This window comes from Delphinapterus leucas, chromosome 20 (assembly GCF_059928025.1).
Source record: "Delphinapterus leucas isolate spDelLeu-1000000601 "Yukka" chromosome 20, BTC_Dleu_Yukka2, whole genome shotgun sequence".
NCBI lineage: Eukaryota > Metazoa > Chordata > Mammalia > Artiodactyla > Monodontidae > Delphinapterus > Delphinapterus leucas.
The window spans coordinates 4,007,156-4,029,344 of NC_143148.1; the positions used below are offsets into that span (position 1 = coordinate 4,007,156).

General features: G+C 43.5%; 1 protein-coding gene across 2 annotated transcripts in view; it reads left to right on the plus strand.

Annotated features, from left to right (window-relative positions):
* Positions 1 to 578: 578 nt before the first annotated feature.
* GP6 (glycoprotein VI platelet) overlaps positions 579 to 22,189 on the plus strand; it is a 29,132-nt gene continuing 7,521 nt past the window's right edge. Inside the window, exons 1-10 of one of the 2 annotated variants that reach the window (XM_089902079.1) lie at positions 3,116 to 3,192; positions 3,439 to 3,474; positions 3,937 to 7,785; positions 8,929 to 9,066; positions 9,161 to 9,203; positions 9,293 to 9,330; positions 9,537 to 9,589; positions 15,404 to 15,491; positions 19,004 to 19,039; positions 19,155 to 19,412. In XM_089902079.1, coding sequence (XP_089758205.1) covers positions 9,306 to 9,330; positions 9,537 to 9,589; positions 15,404 to 15,491; positions 19,004 to 19,039; positions 19,155 to 19,412 — 460 coding nt within the window. In that variant the 5' untranslated portion in view covers positions 3,116 to 3,192; positions 3,439 to 3,474; positions 3,937 to 7,785; ... (1 more) ...; positions 9,161 to 9,203; positions 9,293 to 9,305. Of the gene's footprint in view, positions 3,193 to 3,438; positions 3,475 to 3,936; positions 7,786 to 8,928; positions 9,067 to 9,160; positions 9,204 to 9,292; positions 9,331 to 9,536; positions 9,590 to 15,403; positions 15,492 to 19,003; positions 19,040 to 19,154; positions 19,413 to 22,189 lie in introns of both variants that reach the window. The other variant, XM_022585977.3, reaches the window with a different exon arrangement.

A 22,189-nucleotide genomic window follows, 5' to 3' on the forward strand; every position in this document is an offset into this window, starting at 1 on the left:
CCCTCATACAATGATGGAAATGTCCTTTATCATTTGAGTTTTACTACTGATTCTCTAGGGCTGTGCTGTCCCATATGGGAGCCGTTAGGCACTCAGTGGCTGCAGGGCACATCACGTGCCTATTGCAGCTGAGGAAGTGAATTTTAAGTTTTATTTAATCTTCATTAACTGAAAGCAAAGGAACTGCCTCTAGCCAGCTGCTGCCATAGTCTGGGAGTCCCGGGAGCAGGTGGGAAGCGTGGGGACCCTCACCTCTCTCTGGGAGCATCAGGACATCACTGGGTTCTGACCAGAGGTAGGGGAAGTTCTTGTGTAGACCGTGGTAGCATCTGTAGGTCCCCGGGTGCATCAGGAAGATGGCATTCACAGGAAAGTCGGCCTCAAAAGCCCCAGCTCTGTACTTGGAGCTTAGGTTCTGGGCAAATTCTACTCTTCCATTCCTGGAAAGAACGAAAGCCTCACACCAGGTCTCTGAGTGATACCGCAGACTGAGCTTCTTAGAGGGGGTCTTCTTGGAGAAGGTGCCCCAGTGAGCCGAGAGGGAGGGTTTTCTGTCCACACCTGGGAAGGAAGAGAGCCAAGGTGGTGAGTGGGCGGGCGCCGCTCCTCGCTCCCTCCCGATTTAACCTGAGCACATCTTCCTAACGCCCAGAAAGCATGCTTCCTGTCTTGCTACACTTGTCAGAAGCTTGAGGCCTCTCCAATTTTGTCCTTGTTTCCTCTGTGTCTCTTTTTCTCCCTGATTCATTCAGTCTCCATTACTGTTCCTCTCACCCAGGAGTCCTTACTGTGACTCAAAAGGTCCTACAGGGGGGCTTCCCTGGTGGCGCAGTGGGTTAAGAATCCACCTGACAATGCAGGGGACACGGGTTTGAGCCCTGGTCCGGGAAGATCCCACATGCCGCGGAGTAACTAAGCCCATGCGCCACAACTACTGAGCCGGCGCTCTACAGCCACAACTCCTGAGCCCACGTGCCACAACTACTGAAGCCCGAGCACCTAGAGCCCGTGCTCTGCAACAAGAGAAGTCACCGCAAAGAGAAGCCCACGCACCGCAATGAAGGGTAGCCCCCGCTCGCCTCAACTAGAGAAAGCCCGCGTGCAGCAACGAAGACCCAATGCAGCCCAAAAAAAAAAAAAAAAAAAAAACTTGTGGAAAAATAATCTGCCTGCATCCCCCTGTGTGTTGCAGTCTTCTCAAAGGCATCCCTGCGCCCCCAGGGTTGCCCAGGCGTGGGTCAGGCACCTAAGGGCTTCAGGAAATTTTTACTCGATACAGGCAGTGAATCTGGGTTTCCACTTGGCCTTTTATGTCACACACCAACATGGAGGTGACCCAGTCTGAGAAAGGGCCTGGGAAGATCATAGGCTGATAACACACCCCACTGCAGGGAGCTGCCTTTTCTTCTCCCACAGCCTGAGCGAGTCCGTTTAGGGGTCCAGGGAGTTCACAGGGATGGAGAGGGTGTCCGAGCCGTAGATTCCTTACCTGTGACTATGAGCTTCAGTGGTTTACTGGAGCTTTTCCATTTATAGGGGAAAGTCTTGTACGAGCCATACACCTGTAGATCCCGCTGTGGGCTGCTGTCACTGGGGAGATGTGGAATCTATTATAGCTCTGCTTGATGCAGTTCATGAAGTCACCTTCACCATGTTGCTTGGACAGAGTAAAAAGATCATACGTAGATCCTGAATTACAGTATAGGGTCCCAGTTTCTCCTAAAGTCACCACAGGGTGTGGCTGGGCAAAGAGTGACAGTGCACCTGTGTACACATCTGAAAATAAGGAGGAACTGGCATTTACCATAAGCCATCAACAACTCTCAAATATTTGATAGAATCTATATGTATAAACGCTCAAAGCAATTCATTTCAGTGTTACATGTAATAACAGGAATATGCTCCTACTATAATTTCCTGACAAATGAAAATGATATATTCTGTGGAGGAAGAAGGTCACAAGATACTCAGATTTTCATACATGATGTCCAGGATTCATTAAAAAAAAATTACCTCCTATATGTCCAAATCCATCAAGATGTAGACGTTAAATATGTAAAAATTTATTTGCATAGCAATTACACCTCAATAAAGGTTGAAAAATTACTTGCTATGTTAGGGGTAAGAAAAGATGTTCCGGACTTCCCTGGTGGCGCAGTGGTTAAGAATCCGCCTGCCAAGGCAGGGGACATGGGTTTGAGCCCTGGTCCGGCAAGATCCCACATGCCGTGGAGCAACTAAGCCCGTGCACCACAACTGCTGAGTCTGCGTGCCACAACTACTGAAGCCCGTGTACCTAGAATCCATGCTCCGCAACAAGAGAAGCCCGCGCACCGCAATGAAGAGTAGCCCCCACTCACCACAACTAGAGAAAGCCTGTGTGCTGCAACGGAGACCCAACAGAGCCAGAAATAAAGAAAGAAATTAATTAAAAAAAAAGAAGCCTATATAAGACATCAAATACTCAGGAATTTACATGTTTCTCAGATTAAAGGAAGGTCATTTATCATCCCAAGCAAACTAAAACACTCATTTCTAGTGAGTTGATATTAATGCCCCCATCAGAGATTTTTGGTCAGGACATAAACCTTGGAATGCAGCCATTCAGGAAAAATTTACTCTTAGCTGAACCTTTTCATACCCACTATTACTACAGAGAATCCATATCCTACAAAAGATCTGGTCTTCCAGGCATCTTCCCTGGACCCACATTGCTCTCCACCAAATTCTCTAGTTTGATTTAGGTCTGCAACACCATCCCTAATAGCTTCATATATTAGATTCAGTCTTTTCGAACTACATTTCACCTCATTTTTGGGGGGCTGGGTAAAGCTGCCTTCAGTTCTTCTATGGTAGATAAACAAATCATTGTGGAGAGCATGGCACAAATCTCCCACGTCTTTGTGGCTGTAAGATCACAGCAGGAAACCCACAGAGTAACTCATGCCCAGCGGGGTGATATGGTGGAGGGTTGAGAGGCAAAGCCTTAGTCTTGCACAAGGAGCGGTTCCCCTTTATGTTTAGCAGGGGATGTTGTCACTCCTCGGCAAGGGGTTTAAAGCCCCAGGCTGTTCCATCCACGGGCGTGTCCTGCTGCGAAGATTTGCTGCCCAGTTGGCTGTGCTGCATGGTGTGGAGCTGTGGACTTAGGCACTGCCATGTCCCTGGGGGTCATTTTTCTTCTTGGACTTGGTGAGTGGGGCCAGGGAAGTTGTGTGGGAGGCTGGTGAGGGAAGAGGATGTAGATAAGAGGTTTATAACCTGGGTTCCTCTTGTGGGACTCTTCCTTTATGAGGTCCTAGGGTCAGTGACTTATAGAGAGATCACCCATAGGGCCACTTTTCTTCAGTTTGGTCTAGATGTGATGCCCTGAGCTCAGGTGTTTGGGAATCATGTATTATCAGGAGACATCTCTTACCAAGTCTTTCTCTGTTTTAGTGTCTTGCTGGGATCAAAGGATTTGGGCACAAACGGGTGAGTGTTTTCTCCCTTTTCTGCCTAGAGAACTCTGAATTGGGCCGAGTGGACTGAGGGATGAGCTTGAGTAGCCTTGAAAGAATCCCAGCCTTTAACCTGCACCACCTCTTCATCCACTCGTCGTGTTATTTATTTTTAATGTTTTAATTCTTCACCATTATGCCAATCTTTGGTGGAAAACCTCTCCCCTTCTCTGGAAAGCTTCCTGATCCCCTGCTCTTCCCCATCAGCACAGATGAGTCAAGAAGGGAATGCCCAGGTTTTCAAATAATGCAGAAAGGGAACACAGTTGAGGTCGACATTCATAACGCAGACACAGAGAACTGGGGACATTTGTACGGGCACCAGACCCCACTGTGGGTATGGGACCATCACCCATTGGGTGTGTTGTGTGTCCTTTCCATTTGCTATCACCTCAACTGCTTCCATCTCCCTCATCTATGGAAGGTTTGTTTACAGGAAGGTACTCCTGCTTGGGAGGCAGACTTGCAGCAAAATGAAGACCTCGGGCTTCCCTGGTGGCGCAGTGGTTGAGAGTCCGCCTGCCGATGCAGGGGACACGGGTTCGTGCCCCGGTCCGGGAAGATCCCACATGCCGTGGAGTGGCTGGGCCTGTGAGCCATGGCCGCTGAGCCTGCGCTCCGCAACGGGAGGGGCCACAACAGTGAGAGTCCCGCGTACCACTAAAAAAAAAAAAAAAAAAAGGTATTTAAAATGAAGGCCTCAACATTTACTGGTTCTGGGACATTTTGCAAGCAGTTTCCTGCATTTGGGTCCCAAGTTCCTTCTTTCTAAAATGAAATAACGGGAGTTCCCTGGGGGTCCAGTGGTTAGGACTTGGCGATTTCACTGCCATGGCCCAGGTTCAATCCCTGGTTGGGGAACTAAGATCCCACAAGCCACGGGGCATGGCCAAAAAAAAAAAAAAAAAAGAAGAATGGTGTTGCATCAGTTAAGATACAATGCATGTCAAGCTCAGACAACAACATTTTGCTCAGATTAGGGGTCATTGCGTAATGTTAACAATTGCTAGATAACATTTATTGAGGTTTTCCCATTGCCAAGGGCTAGTCTTAGCTTTTGTATATATGATCTCATTTTAATCTTATTAACTCCACCAAGAGGTAAGTTGATTTTTTCATGTTCCAGATATATTGAGCCCTGGATGTGACCTTGACATTGTACTATGTGTTTGGCATAGGTTTTTAATAAATTAATTAAAGTATAATTGAAGTACAATGTTACATTAATTTCAGGTGTGCCACATAATGATTTGACAGTTATATACATTATGAAATGATCACCACAATAAGTCTAGTAACCGTCTGTTCCCAAATAAAGTTATTAGCACATTATTATTGACCACATCCCCTGTGCTGTATATTTCACCCTTGTCATTTATTTATTAGATAACTTAAGGTTTGTACTTCTTAAACCCCTTCACTTATTTTGGAAGCTACCCGTTTATTTCTCTCTGGTTCTGGACTCTATTTTCATTTTGTTTGTTTTGTTCTTTAGATTCCACATATAAGTGAGAGCGTATAGTATTTGTCTTTTCTCTGACTTATTTCACTTAGCAGAATACCCTCTAGATCCACCCATGTTGTCACAAATGGCAAGATTTTTTTTTTTTTTTTCGGTATGCGGGCCTCTCTCTGTTGTGGCCTCTCTCCTGTTGCGGAGCACAGGCTCTGGACGCGCAGGCTCAGCGGCCATGGCTCACGGGCCCGGCCACTCTGCGGCATGTGGGATCCTCCCAGACCGGGGCACGAACCCATGTCCCCTGCATCGGCAGGCGGACTCTCAACCACTGCGCCACCAGGGAAGCCCAGCAAGATTTTTTTTAATGACTAATATGCCATTGTATATACCTATATATCACATCTTCTTTATTCATTTACTGATGGACAATTAGGATTGATTCTATGTCTTGGCTATTGTAAATAGTACTGCTATGAACATCGGGGTGCATGTATCTTTTAGAATTTGTGTTTTCATTTTTTTCGAATGTATACCCAGTAGTGGTAGTTCTATTTTTAGTTTTTTGAGAAGTCTCCATACTGTTTTCCATAGTGGCTGCTCCAGTTTATGTTCCCACCAACAGTGTATGAGGGTTCCCTTTTCTCCACATCCTTGCCAACACTTGTTATTTGTGGTCTTCTTGATGATAGCCATACCGACTGGTGTGAGAGAATGTCTCGTTGTGTGTGTTTTATTTTTTAATTAATTTATTTATTTTTGGCTGCATTGGGTCTTCATTGCTGTGTGTGGGCTTTCTCTACTTGCGGCAAGCAAGGGCTTCTCTTTGTTGCTGTGCGCGGGCTTCTCATTGCAGTGGCTTCTCTTGTTGGGGAGCACAGGCTCTAGGCACGTGGGCTTCAGTAGCTGTGGCTAACGGGTTCTAGAGCGCAGGCTCAATAGTTGTGGTGCACAGGCTTAGTTGCTCCGTGGCATGTAGGATCTTCCCGGACCAGGGCTCGAACCAGTGTCCCCTGCATTAGCAGGCAGATTCTTAACCACTGCGCCACCAGGGAAGTCCCTCGTTGTGGTTTTAATTTGCATTTCTCTGATGATTAATGATATTGAGCATCTTTTCGTGTGCCTGTTGGCCATCTGTGTGTCTTCTTTGGAAAAATGTCTATTCAGTTCTTCTGCTAATTTTAAATCAGGTTGTTTGGGGTTTTTTGCTGGTGCTTTGTATAAGCTGTTTACATATTTTGGGTACTAACTCCTTGTTGGTCGTATCATTTGCATATATTTTCTCCTATTCAGTAGGTTGTGTTTTCATTTTTTAAAAATCTTTATTTATTTATTTATTTTTGGCTGCATCAGGTCTTAGTTGTGGCACGTGGGATCTCTTGTTGTGGCCCACAGGCTCTTCGATGTGGCATGCAGGCTTCTCTCTAGTTGTGATGCGCAGGCTTCAGAACACGTGGACTGTGTAGTTGTGGTGCACAGGCTCCAGAGCGCATGGGCTCTGTAGTTGTGGCATGCGGGCTCTCTAGTTGTGGTGCACGGACTCAGTAGTTGCGGTATGAGGGCTTAGTTGCCCCGCGGCATGCGGGATCTTAATTCCCCGACCAGGGATCGAACCCAAGTCCCCTGCATTGGAAGGCAGATTCTTGACCACTGGACCACCAGGGAAATCCCTGTCTTTTCATTTTGTCATTGTTTTCTTTTGCTGTGTGAAAGCTTTTATGTTTAATTAAGTCCCATTTGTTTATTTTTGCTTTTTTTCCCTTTGCTTTAGGGAGATAGATTAAAAAAATATTGCTACAATTTATGTCAAAGAGTGTTCTGCCTGTATTTTATTCTAGGAATTTTATGGTTTCCAAGCTTACATGTAGGTCTTTAATCCATTTTGAGTTTATTTTTGTATATGGTGTTAGAGAATGTTGTAACTTCATTCTTTTACATGTAGCTGCCTGGTTTTCCCAGCATCACTTATTGAAAAGACTGTCTTTTCTTCATTGTATATTCTTGCCTTCTTTGTTGCAGATTAAGTGGGTTTATTTCTGGGCTTTCTGTCCTGTTCCATTGATCTATATGTCTGTTTTTATGCCAATACCATACTGTTTTGATTATTGTAGCTTTGTAGTATAGACTGAAGTGGGGAGTGTGATTAAATCCAGCTCTATTCTTCTTTCTCAAGATTGTTTTGACTATTTGAGGTCTTTTGTGTTTTCATAAGAATTTTAAAATTATTTGTTCTAGTTCTGTGAATAATGCCATTGGCATTTTAATAGGGATTGCATTGAATCTGTGGATTGCCTCAGGTAGTATGGCTATTTTAACAGTGTTAATTTTTCCAATCCATAGACATGATGTATCTTTCTCTCTGTATCATCTTCAACTTCTTTCATCAATGTTTTATAGTTTTCTGAGGGTCTTTTATCTCCTCAGGTAGGTTTATTCCTAGGTATTTTATTCTTCTTGCTGTAATGGTAAATGGGATTGTTTACTTAATTTCTCTTTCTGATGTTTTGTTGTTAGTGTATAGAAATGCAGCAGATTTCTGTATATTAATTTTATATCCTACAACTTTACCGAATTCATTGATGAGCTCTAGTATTAGTTTGGTGGTGTCTAGGATATTCTTTTATATATAGCGTCATGTCAACCGCAAACAGGGAGCTTCACTTCTCCTTTACAATTCAAATGACTTTTGCTTATTTTTCTTGTCTGATTGCTGTGTCTAGGACTTCCAATACTATGTGAATAAAAGTGGTGAGAATGGACATCCGGGTCTTTATTTCTGATTTCAGAGGAAATGCTTTTGGCTTTTCACTGTTGAGCATGATGTTGGCTGTAAGTTTGTCTTATATGGTCTTTATGTTGAAGTATATATGTTCCCTCTATGCCCACTTTGCTGAGAGTTTTTATCATGCCAAGCAATGATATTTGTTCTTAAGTTGACAGGGAAGACTAACATTGGATTAAAATGGGTAGATTAAAGATGATCTGCTTCAGTTGTCCAGTATCTGCTGATGGCTATCAAACTTATCACTCACTCCAGTCAAAAATGCTCCTGTGAATTTCTTATCCAATGGAATCTTTGACATCTGCTCAGACACCTAATGAGAATCTCGGCAGAACTCCCAACACATCTCAGAACCTCCTCCTTGTATTGGTCTTCCCATCTCAATAGATGCCATACATCCTATCCAATGATCAATTCATTGAGAATGATATATGATGCTCCTCTTTTGCTCTCAGTGCCCATCTGCTCCATCTCTAAATCTCAAAGCTCATCATTTCTATCCTCAAAAACTCAAATCCATTCCCTTCTTTCTTTCATCACCACCGCATTGTCATTACATGATCATTTGTCATGTAGCTGCCTGTAGCATGTTCCCTAATTGTCCCTCCACTTTCCACCTGGCCCCTTAAATCCATTTATCACACCAGAAATGTAATTTAAAAAATTACAAGCTCACTGCTTGTTAATCCCTTTGTGGGTCATTATTACATTTAGACTTAAATCCAGACTCTTCTCCTCAGCTTCCAATGTTTTGGACCTTTGCTGATATCTCCTGACCTTTCTATCTTTACCAAGAGCCATTTTTCACATTATGTACCATTTGTCCTTTCTGTGTGTGGGTCACGCAAAACTCCTTCTCACCTCTGAGTTTGCATATGTTGTTCCCTCTTCCTGGAAGGCAGTTCTTCTTGCACTTCGGAGATCTATGTGTTTCTTATCCTTCGGGGATCATCTCCCCAAAAAATCTCTCTTATAATGCAGGGTAGATAGTTTTATCATATAATAAGAGTAACAACTTCTGTGTATTGGTTCACATGTCTAGACTCTGTTATTGGGTAGGTTCACTACAGTTTCCAAAACATCCAATAACTTGCCTCATATATGGAAGACAGACAATAAATATTTATTGAATGGATGAATTAATCCAAGAGGAGATCAATAACAGATCTTCACTGTTTACTAATTCCTAGATCTACCTGAAGTCTACCTAAATCCTCCTGGAGATGAATACCTTCCCACTGTGATTGTGACCTCAGTCATCAGCATTCTACCTTTCCTCTTCCTCCTTATCTTTCTCCTCTGCTGGTGCTGGTGTCGAGCCAAAAACAGTACGTCCTGGAGGGGGAAGGGTTAACCTGGGAGGAGTGTGGGGAGGGGCTTTGTGGGTCCCCTACCAGGACTCTGATCACTGACTCTCTGTAGGAGCCACTGAGGATGACACCAAGGGCCAAGTGAATGATAACAGGTAGGAACATTTGGACTCTCTCAATAGAGAATGCTGTGTCTGTCTCATTTCTCAGACCTACCTGAATGCGTCTATCTCCTTTCCCTTAGCTCCAGCCCAGACATGGACTTCCAGGAAGAAAATCAACGTAAGAGGAGTGAGAAGTAGGGGTAGCCAGGGTGGGGAAGATAGAAGGCATCCTAGAAGAAGCCGAGAAGGTTGGGGGCAAACCTCACTGGGTGTGACGTCACCGCCCTTCCCCGATTTCAGTCATCCATCTCTGAAATATAGATGGCAAGACTGGGTAATCTGAAGGCTCTTCCTGGAAGCCTCTCCTCTCCTCTTTTCCTGCAGATGACGTCTCAGTGGATATCCCGCCTGAGGAGGACAGACAAATGGACATGCATGTGAGTCTTTCCTCCTTCCCCTGCCCCCTCCCCCAGGTGTTCTCCCCTCACTTTGTATCTTCATGCGGGCAGGTCCACACAGAGGAAGACCCACCGGAGTCTTCTGAGTCTTCTGCTCAGCTACACCAGGACCCCCTTACAGGGAGCGGGGATTCACTCCCGTCCTGTACCACTGAGGATTCCATAAAATAGCCCTGTGTGTATGCCACCTTCACCTTGTCCAGAGAGCAGAGCCAGAGCTGGCTGTGTGGACTCCAGGGTTCAAGTGCCCCTTAAGGAAAATGGGGCTTCGTGAGTTGTCCTACTCATGTACCCACGCCACTCATCATCCTGGAGCCCCCGCAAAGGCTCAAGAATAGAGAAGCCTTGTCAACCATAAAGAAATTCTGGGACGCATCACATATCTCTCAACGGATTCCTGGTTCCTTGTGTATTTACCCACTCATTTGCTTATTTAACAAATGTTCACAGAAGCTGACGATATACATATTAGTAAGATATAGCTTCTGGTCTTTTTTTTTTTTCCTTCTATTTTGCATATTGGTTTTTATTTCAAATCAATGTCAAAGAGAACAATTGCAAAAATAGGACAAAAACTCCAATTTACCCTTCACTTGGCATAGCTTCTGGTCTTAAGGAGCTCATGGTCTACTGAGAGAGGCAAATCACATGATCTGGCCCTTAGAAAGCAAAGAGGGAGCAGGCATTAAGGATGAGTTGGGTCACTGAGCAGGAACAATTGTCCAAGCATGTTTAAGGAGAACTCACTGGTACCAAAATACAAGGAGAAGCCAAGAAGTAAGAGTCGGGCTTCCTTGGTGGCGCAGTGGTTATGAATCCGCCTGCCAATGCAGGGGACTTGGGTTCGAGCCCTGGTCAGGGAAGAGCCCACATACCACGGAGCATCTAAACCCGTGCACTACAACTACTGAGCCTGCGCTCTAGAGCCTGTGCTCCGCAACAAGAGAAGCCAATGCAATGAGAAGCCCACGCACTGCAAGGAAGGGTAGCCCCCCTACTCGCCACAACTAGAGAAAGCTTGTGTGCAGAAACAAAGACCCAACGCAGCCAAAAATAAATAAAATAAATTTATAACAAGAAGTAAGAGTCAAATTGGGCAAGGAGGAGGGCCTTTTCTGGCGGTCCAGTGGTTAAGATTTGGCACTTCCACTGCAGGGGGCACGGGTTGGATCCTTGTCGGGGAACTAAGATCCTGCATGCCACATGACAAAAAAATTGGGCAAGGAGGCAGTTCCTAATGGCGTTTCAGTCTAACGTTCTAGGAGTTTCTGAGAGCTGAAGCCTTCAGAGCAGCAAAAAATGAACAAGGAAATGTTCTTTGTAAAGGAACCAAACTGCAATAATTCAACTACAGACTTGGGGAAGGGAATGATGCAGAGGGTGTTTAGGCCGGGGATTTATGGTTTTTCCCTAGTTTTGGTGAACTTCCCCCTTTAGTTATGCAATTAAAATAAATAGAACACAAACTTAAAAACTTTTGCACAGCAAAGGAAAACGTAAACAAGACAAAAAGACAACCCTCAGAATGGGAGAAAATATTTGCAAGTGAAGCAACTGACAAAGGATTAATCTCCAAAATTTACAAGCAGCTCATGCAGCTCAATATCAAAAAAACAAACAACCCAATCCAAAAATGGGCAGAAGACCTAAAAAGACACTTCTCCAAAGAAGATACACAGATTGCCAAAAATCACATGAAAGAATGCTCAACATCATTAATCATTATAGAAATGCAAATCAAAACTACAATGAGATATCATCTCACACTGGTCAGAATGGCCATCATCAAAAAATCTACAAACAGGGCTTCCCTGGTGGCGCAGTGCTTGGGAGTCCGCCTGCCGATGCAGGGGACACGGGTTCGTGCCCCGGTCCGGGAGGATCCCACATGCTGCGGGGTGGCTGGGCCCGTGAGCCATGGCTGCTGGGCCTGCGCATCCGGAGCCTGTGCTCCGCGACGGGAGAGTCCACAGCGGTGAGAGGCCCGCGTACCACAAAAAAAATAAAAATAAAAATAATAATAGTAATAATAATAATTCAATACGTTTTGATGAGAGGAAGTAGAGAAGAAAGTTAATGGTAGGGTCAGTGAAATACAGCCAAGTGGTTTGGAGTGGAGAGTAGAAGAAATAGAGGGGAATTGAGAATGTGTGTTGATTGATGGAAATAGACCCAGGGAGAAAAATAATGTGGACGATGTTGGGGAGTGACATTTGGTGGGAGAGCATAGTAATAAGAGCTCAGAGTCTAGAATAGATGGGTTAATTAGGATTCACATTCTCTTCTGCACCCACTAGCTGAATGATCGTGTACACATTTAAAAATTATTCTCTTCAATATCCTGTAATAATCCATAATGGAAAAGAACATGAAAAAGAATATATATACGAGGCACTTCCCTGGTGGCACAGTGGTTTAGAATCCACCTGCCAGGGCAGGGGACATAGGTTTGATCCCTGGTCCAGGAAGGTCCCACATGCCACAGAGCAGCTAAGCCTGTGCACCACAACTACTGAGCCTGCGCTCCAGAGCCTGAGAGCCACAACTACTGAAGCCCGTGCGCCTAGAGCCTGTGCTCTGCAACAAAACCCACCGCAGTGAGAAACACACGCGCCGCAACTAGAGAAAGCCTGCGCGCAGCAACGAAGACCCAACACAGCCAAAAATAAATAAATAAAATAAATTAATATATAAAAAAAGAATGTATATATGTATAACTGAGTCATTTTGCTGTACACCAGAAACTAACACATCTTCAATCAACTATACTTCTATTAAAAATTAATAAAAAGATAAAAAATATAAGACAAGGGACACCAAAGATTGCCAGCAAGTCGCTAGAAGCTAGGAGAGAGGCACGCACCAAGTCCCCCCCACTCTGCCCCTACCTCTACCCCGCAGTTCTCAGAAGGAAATCTGCCAGTATCTTGATCTCAGACTTCTACATTCCAGAACCATGGCACAATAAATTTCTATTGTTTGAGCAACTCAGTTTGTGATACTTTGTTATGGCAGCCCTAGGAAGCTAATATACCATCGTACTGGCAAAGATTAGAAGGCTGGGTAATCCCACATTTTTAAAAACTTCTTACTTTATATTGGAGTACAGTTGATTAACAACGTTGTGTTAGTTTCAGGCGTACAGCAAAGTGATTCGGTTATACATAGACATGCATCTACTCTTTCAAATTCTTTTCCTATTTAGGTTGTTACAGAGTACTGAGCAGAGCTCCCTGTGCGGTACATAGGTCCTTGTTGGTTATCCATTTTAAATATAGCAGTGTGTACCTGTCAGTCCCAAACTGGGTAACCCCACATGTTGGGGGTATTGGGGAGGTATGGGGATCCTCTTGCACTGTTGTGGGGGAAGAAACTGGTGCGGCGAATGCAGAGTTCAGTTTGGCAGTAAGTAAATGAAAGATACACTTAAGAGCTGGTTTGCCGTTGGGTGCATGTTTCAAGGACATTTCACATATGTCCACAGAGGCACATGTAGAATGATATTTAGCTCAGAATTGTTTATCTTGGAGATATTTGGATATGATGTGGCTGTCTGTTACTGGGACAGTGGAGGGATAAATGTGTTGGAAGCAAATCAATATTCTACAGATCTATGAAATCTCTGTGGGCAATGGAAAGACGAATGACTTCCACGGCATTGCACAATTTACAATACAGTATACATTTTGCACGGTACGAAATCACGTTTTGCAGAAATGAACTAATTCACATGAGATATTGTAGAGTTGTTCCTTGGAGATGGAGAAAAGAAATGAGAACTAAAGGGCATACGTAAAGTAAACAAGGGAGAGACTCTGCCTAGATCCATGTGAACATGTGCTAAACCAAAGGAAAATGATTTATTTGGCTCCCAGCACCCAAGCTTCACCTAGAAAAGCACGTTTTCTTCTAAGCTCAAGTTTTCTCACCAGAATGGGACTAAAGCAGAACCTGTTTCTCAGCCTTGCGTGAGGATCATATGAGGGAATGCTTGAGAAGTGAGGAGTATTATAAAGGGATATTTGTGCATCCAAATTTATCTTGCCCTCTAAGTCCCTGAATGATGTAACCCAACGGTTCTCAACTGGGGGTGATTCTGCACCCCCCCAGGGGACATCCGGCAATGTCTGGAGACGTTTTTGGTTGTCACAACTGGAGGGGGCATAGCGCTAGTGACATCTAGTGGATGGAGACCAGGGATGCTGCTAGCCCTATTAATACACAGGACAGACCTCCCCTACTCCAGCAGAGTCACCTGGTCCAAATGAACTCATTTACAAAACAGAAATAGACTCACAGAGAAAACAAACTCATGGTTACCAAAGGGGGTAGCGGGTGGTGGTGGGGAGATAAGAGTTTGGGATTAATAGATACACACTACTTATATATAAAATAGGTAAACAACAAGGGTCTACTGTATAGCACAGGGAACTATACTCAATATCTTGTAATAACCTATAAGGGAAAAGAATATGAAAAGGAATATACATACCTACATATATATACATACATACATGTAAGAATACACATGTATATGTATGTATGTATAACAATTGCTGTGTGTACAAGTGAAACTAATACAACATTGTAAATTAACTATCCTTCAACTAAGAGAAATAAAAGACAAAAGGAAAAGAATCACCTGCAAAAGTTGGGCCATCCTGATCTGACCCTTATAATCGCTTCAGTCTTAGTTTTCTGCTCACTTAAGTCCAGCTACACCAGTCATTTTCTGGTTACATGAAAATGCCAAGCTCTTTATTTCATCAAGACTTTAGGGCAGGCTGAACGTGCTGCCTTTCCTCTATGAATATTTCTTACCATCAGGCATGCCCTCAAACATCACCGCTCCAAAGAGAAGTTCCCTGAAACCATGCTATTACAGAGATCCGTCAGACAGTATTCCGTGTCAGCACCTTGCTCAAAACACTTATCAAAGTTTCCATGCATTTTACGCCGGTAGAGGTCTAAAATGGTGCCTTAACTTCCCATTCTCCCTTCCCGCAGCCCCTGATAACGTCCAGAGCCCTTTCTGTCTCCATGAATTTGCCTATTCCGGATATTTCATATAAATGGGATCATATGATGTGTGGTCTTTTGGGTCTGGATTACTTCACTTAGCCTAATAAAGGTTCATCCAGGTCGTAGCCTGTGTCAGAATTTCGTTCCTTTTAAAGGCTGAACAATATTCCACTGTGGTATGTATACACCACAGCTTATTGGTCCTTCCATCAATGGACATTTGAGTTGTTTCCATTTTGGCGATTGTGAATAATGCTGCTGTGAACAGAGGTATACAAATATCTGTTCAAGTTCCTGCTGTCAGTTCTTTTGGGTATATACCCAGAAGTGGAGTTGCTGAACCATTCACTGCTTGACGTTTTGAGGAAATGTTTTCCACAGCGGAGGCACCATTTTATACACCTACCAGCAAAGCATGAGGACTCCAACTTCTCCATTTCCTCACCAACATTTGTTAATATCTGTCTTTTTGATAGAGCCATCCTCGTGGGTGTGAAGTGATATCTCATTGTGGTTTTGACTTGCATGTCCCTAATGAATGCCAGGGAGCTTCTGGGAGTATCAGAACGCAGACGATGCCTCGCTAGGCAGACCTGCTGGGACACTGGGCTGGTGACGGGAGATAAGCCAGGCTCCTTGGAGCTTGTGTGCAAGTCATTCTACTGAGGGGACGCCTCCAGCTTGATGAGTCTCAATGAGGAAAAGCCAGGCCGATGGGGGAAGGGAGGAGAGCATTCTTCATTCCCATCACATCCTGTATCTCTGCTCCAGCCCGCACCCAGGGCTTCCCTCCTGGCTATACAGCTCAGGACAGGCCGAGGAACCATGTCCCCAACCATGGCTGCCTTCTTCTGTCTTGGTGAGTCAATCTGCAAAATGCTGAGGCATAGGCAGTGGGCTATGAGACAAAGAATTTTTTTTAAATTGTATCAGTACAAGAGGCAAGAGGAAACTTTCAGGGCAGGAGGTGACCAAGGGTCACCGCATTTATTTGTTGGGTGGGAAAACTGGGAGATGGTGTTTGTCTGAATTACTCTAGTTTATTCATGGCTGAGTTAAAAAATAAATACAGGTTTCCCAGTGTTGACTGCAACGTTCCCACTACTCCATGCCGTTTTAATTTTAATTAATTAATTAAAATATAGCTGATTCACAATGTGTTAGTTTCAGGTGTACAGCACAGTGACTCAGATATATACAAATATATGTTCTTATTCAGATCTTATAGGTTATTACAAAATATCGAGTATAGTTCCCTGTGCTATAGAGTAGGTCCTTGTTGTGTGTGTTTCTTTTATTAAACTGTTATTAGATTCTTTATAAAAGTTTATGCTTCTTTTTACAAGTTGTAAGAGAACATATAAGAAAATAAATTCTGTTCTAAGCCCCCCTTAACTCACCAACAGTAGCCAATACTAGTTTATCCTTCTACATTTATCTTAATTTTTTAGTACAAATGTGTACACATATGTACATAGAGTTTTTTCTTATAAAAATAAGAACATATGGTACACATTCTGCAGCTTACTTTTTGACACATAGCAGTAGACATGTATAATTTTTAATTTATTCTTTTAAATAGCTGAATATTATTCCACAGTATTTAAACATTTCCTTGGCTCTTCGCTTTTTCTTGTTGTTGTTGTTGTTGTTGTTTTTTTTTTGCGGTACGCGGGCCTCTCACCGTCGCGGCCTCTCCTGTTGCAGAGCACAGGCTCCGGACGCACAGGCTCGGCGGCCATGGCTCACGGGCCCAGCCGCTCCGCCGCATGTGGGATCTTCCTGGACCGGGGCACGAACCCGCGTCCCCTGCATTGGCAGGCGGACTCTCAACCACTGCACCACCAGGGAAGCCCTAGTTGTTAATTTTTATTGGAGTATAGTTGATTTACAATGTTGTGTTAGTTTCAGGCGTACAGCAAAGTGAATCAGCTATACATATAAATATATCCACCTTTTTTAAGATTCTTTCCACATACAGGCCATTATGGAGTATTGAGGAGAGTTCCCTGTGCTATACAATTGGTCCTTGTTATGTTTTAATTTTTAATTTTGTTTAATGTGGATTTGGTATCAGGGCTAGATTACAGATTTAGCTTGTCAGTATCCCTCATGATACTGGTGCAAACAATTCTGCCATTTGTGACAACGTGGACGGACCTTGAGGGTAGTATGCTGAGTGATATAATCCAGATAGAGAAAAACAAATACTGCAGGATCTTACTTATACATGGAATCTCAAAAACCCACAAAAGCGGAGAGTAGGTTGGTAGATGCCAGGGGCTGGGGCAGGGGGGTGGGGGAAATGGGGAGGTAGATGTTGGTCAAAGGGTACAAACTTCCAGCTATAAGATGAAGAACTTCTGGAGATCCAAATTATAGAATGATAATCATAGCTAATAATACTGTAGCATATACTTGAAATTTGCTAAGAGAGTACATTTAAATTTCTCACCAAAAAAAAAAAAAAGATAATTACGTGAGGTGATGGATGTGTTAATTAGCTTGATTGTGGTAATTATTTCACAAGTCATCATGCTGTAAACCTTAGATATATAAGATTTCTGTTTGTCAATTAACCTCACTAAGGCTCTAGTAAGAGTCCCCCTTAACAGGACTGGGGGTGGGCTCAGATGCGTTTTTACTGCCTTCTCCGTATCAAGCTTTATTCTGGGCACGTGTGTGCATTATTTCCTTATTTCTTCAAAAGAACTTTATCGCTAAAAGGACCAGAGGCTCCAAGCGGCTAAGAAGGAAGGAAACAGTTGGTGTTACTGGGGATAAGAGTGTATACTATGAAAACAAACTGCCTCTCATTCACTTATTCACTCTTTAAAGACACTCATGTAGCACTTACAGATACATTATTTTATGTTTTTAAACGGACACTTACTCATTTAATCCCCATAACAGCCTGATGAAGTAGGGCCTACGATTATTCCCATTTTACAGGTGAGAAAACTGAGGCCCGGAAGGATGAAGTAACTTGTTTAAGGTCACACAGCTATGGCTCGAATACAAACTAAGGAATGTTTGCACCAAATCCACATTCTTTACCACGAAAATATGCTGCTAGTGTTTGAATCTACCTGGTCGTGGGCCTCATGGGACCTACTATGCAATATATGCTGTATATTATTTGTTGTTTACCTGAAATTCAAATTTCACTGGGAGTCCCATGTTTTTATTTGCTAAATCTGGCAACCCTAGGGAGACTTAAATTGTTAATGCTACTAACTCAGCAAAACGGTTTAAAAAAAAAAGTCTTAGCTTGAGAGAAAAAGGGCAGTTTTTCAACCTAGAGAAGAATTAGTTCAGTTAGAAGAGAAAATGGGGTAAGGCACCTCCAAGGATAAAAGTGGAATTTATAGATGATGCAGTTTGATAGATGTGTAAAGTTACATGGAAAGGCTATTGAAAATTGTGAAAAGAATTAGATATAGGTTCAAGGAACACTATGTGGATGGAAATAAACCATACAATTATTGATCCTAGGGAAAATAAATAGAAAAATAGTATGTAGGTACATTATAATGCTCAGGTGTGAATAATATTTGCACAGTCATAATAATGACTTAACCCAAAAGCACAAAATAGGGAGAATATTGATTTAACCCAAAAGCATAAAACAGGGAGGAATCCAGTATTAATGCACCCTGAGAGCCCTTGACTTACGATTTAATGCAAGACACCACATCGGGATCTAATATATAGCATGGTGATTATAGCTAATAATACTGTAATATACACTTGAAAGCTGCTAAGAGACTAGATCTTCAGTGTCCTCACCACTAGAAGGAAATAGCAACTATGTGTCCGGCTAGAGGTGTCAGCTAGTACTATGGTGGTAACCATCCTGCAACAGAAAAATGTCCCAAATCAACACTGTCACACGCACACCATGTTACATGCCAATTACATCTCTAGGAAACTGGAAAAAAGTGAGAGCCCCCTTCTACCACCCAGCTCCCACCACTCCAAAAGGAAACCTCATACCCGTTACAATCACTCCCCAATCCCCGCTCCTCCCGTACGGTACCCGCCACCCCCCTCCCCCATCTACTGTCTCTGGACGGATTGATCCATTCTGGATGTTTCATATAAATGGAATCATACAATCATGGCCTTTTCTGGCTGGCTTCTTTCACTTCGATTACATGCATGTGTGTCTCTGAAAAAAAATTATGACGAAAGAAAGCGAACACCTGAAACTAACACGGTGTTAATCAACTATACCCCCAACATAAAATAAAAATTAAAAAAAAAAAAAAAAAGCCAATGCATGCAAGTTTCTCATCCCGGTGCCCAGCACGCAGGAAGTGTGGATTCATGCTGAGGTCCTGGTGACTGACCCTTTGCTTCTTTCCTCAGGGCTGTGTCTGGGGCAGGTGATACAGGCTCAGAAAGGTGAGTCCAGATCCCTCTTCTGGGTTCAGCCAGCGAGAGGGCAGGAGGGGGTGGGAAAGCCCAGGAGGAGGCTCTGTTGGAAGCTGACCTCTGCTAGACTCTGCTTCCCTTCCAGGCCTGCTGCCCAAGCCTTCCCTCCAGGCCCGGCCCAGCTCCCTTGTGCCCCTGGGGAAGCCGGTGACCATCAGCTGCCAGGGCCCTCCAGGCGCGGACTTGTACCGCCTGGAGGAACTGATATCCCGGAAGTATTTGGACCAGGCGGAGCTCTCCATCTCGGCCATGGAACAACGCTTCGTCGGACGCTACCGCTGCTCCTATCAGAGCGGGACCAGCTGGTCTCCCCCCAGCAACCAGCTGGAGCTGGTTGCTACTGGTAACTGGGCGTGGGGTGCGGCTGGATTTGTAGCCGCAGGGCTGCGTGGTCCTCAGTTCTGGGCTCAGACAGTGGGGGTTATGGTGACCGTAAATCCAAAGTCCCAATCCAGAGTCCCAATCCAGAGGCGTTGGGCTTAGGGTGGGGCAAGCGAGGCATTGGCTTTAAGTGCTAAATTTAGGTGCCAAAAAACTCAGTAATCAACATAAGTAATACGTTAATGCAATATCTTTAAAAAAAACCCCAAAACCCAAATCAATGCAAAAACATCCACGATGTACACAATACCGCAATTTTAAGTAAAGACAAATTCCAGGAATGCCGTTCCAAGCCACATCCAAACCTGACACAAGAGGAAAAATGCGTACCCCTCTAGCCACATTTATGCACTGAAAAAATAAATTTATTTATTTCTTTATTGGCTGCACTGTGCAGCATGCGGGAGCTTAGTTTCCTGACTAGGGAGCCAGCCCATGCCCCCTGCAGTGGAAGCACGCAGTCCTAACCACCGGACCGCCAGGGAAGTCCCACGTTTATGCCTTTTTATTTTTATTTTTTGATGGAATAAAATGTTCTCAGCATATCCTTTTCTAGCTAATGCATTTTTAAATGATTATTTTCTGAAGTGGCTTCAAAAAATATTGAGTTTGCTTCCATCAAAGCCAGGAGAGTAAAATGAAAATGAATTCTGTTTATTTTTTGTATAAATAAAATATTTAAACTTAAAATAATGTGAGTTTTAGTAATCTACTTTTAAACTTTTCAGTCTTTTTTCAGCTATGTTCATAACGTGGAAAAAATGAACCGTAAAAAGCCATAAAAACGTTTTGAGCCTTTTGCCTCCAATTATCAGGCAACTTTCACTGTTGTGGGTACTTGTGTGCCAGGCGTGGATTGGGATGCTCTGTGATGATAATAATAGCAAGTTATATAGCAGGGTAGGTTCATGTTTCAGACTTCAACATGGCTCCCCTGGGCACAGGTGGATTCTGTCTTTGTTTAAAATCTTGATATTTTGTTTCCTGTAAATGTGTTTGCATTCATTTTTATTTTAAAATTTGCGTTAAAATAATATTTATCTTGATTACTGAAGGTTTTTTTTTTTTCATCCGAAGAGAGTGCCTAGCTTGCCTCACCCTAACTCCTGACTACTTGAGGTACAGTGGTCCACCAGTGTGCCTTGGGGGCTGACTCAAATACTATCTTTTTTTAATTTAATTTTTTATTTTAAAAAGAAGGTAGCTTATTTATTTGTTTATTTATTGGCCTCACCACGCAGCATGGGGGATCTTAGCTCCCCCACCAGGGATCAAACGTGCGCCCTTGCACTGGAAGTGCAGAGTCTTAACCACTGCACCGCTAGGGAAGTCCCCCATCAAATACTATCTTCTCATTATTTCCCTCACCACCCTACTTAAAATTCCATCTCGATTTAAAATGGCACTCATCATTATCTGGTATGCCATGCATTTACTTATCTATTTTTTTCTTAACTTATTTTTATTTATTTATTTTTGGCGGTGTTGGGTCTATCGTTGCTGCGCACGGGCTCTCGAGTTGCCGCGAGCAGGGGCTACTCTTCATTGTGGTGCCTGGGCTTCTCAGTGCGCTGGGTTCTCTTGTTGCGGAGCCCGGGCTCTAGGCGTGCAGGCTTCAGTAGTTTTGGCACGTGGGCTCAGTAGCTGTGGCTCGTGGGCTCTAGAGCACAGGCTCAGTAGTTGTGGTGCACAGGCTTAGTTGCTCTGTGGCATGTGGGATCTTCCCGGACCAGGGCTGGAAACCGTGTCTCCTGCATTGGCAGGCAGATTCTTAACCACTGCGCCACCGGGGAAGCCCTACTTATCTATTAGCTGTTGGCTATTCTTTCTTCCTGACGGGATTTTTTTTTTTTTTCTGACGGGATTTTTATTTCTAGAGACTAATACATAATAGTTGTTCAGAGGAAAAAATTGTTGAATGAATGAATGAGCCATAATTATCAGGCAACTTTGGCTGTTGTGAGTATGGCTTTCCAGGCGTGGCTTGTGACGCTCCATGATGATAATAATAATATCAAATTACATAGTAGGATAGGTTCGCCTTTAGGAGCAGACAGCCTGGAGCCAACCTCCGTGATTGCAAATTTCAGCTCCGCCACTTATACTATCTTGTGACCTCGGATAAGTGATTCAGCATTGTGGACTTTAGTTTCATGTATAAAGTGGGGATATTTATAGGAATGAATGCATAGGTCTTTGTGAGGGTTCAGTGAATTGATAAATGGCATGGTCTCGGAACAGCACCTGGAATCTGGCACTCTAATACGTTTACAATATAACTATTGTATACTGTAATACAAGCTTACGGTATAATATCAGGTTAAGCTAGTTTGTTACTACCATTATATTTTGGGTGCTTGCTATGCACTCCGTATTCTGTTAAATGCTTAATACATATTGTTTCATCCAATCATTCCCGTTTTATAGTAGAGAACACGGAGGCACAGATATAGGGGGAGATTCGTCCAGCCCCTAAGCTGCAAAACCAGGATTTGAGCCTGGGTACCGTCATGTCACTCCTGTCATGCTCCCTTAACCACTTTGTGAGCTGGTGGTGGGAAGAGTAGCTTCTCTAGGCTGGATACAGCTGGAAAGTTCCCTAGCCTGTAAAGAGGTGGGGGAGCCTTCCCAACCCCACAGCTGAGACACTGGCCACCATCTTTATTTATTTATTTATTTTCAGTTTTAATACTTTTTTAATGGTTTACAATGGTGTGTTAATTTCTGCTGTACAGCAAA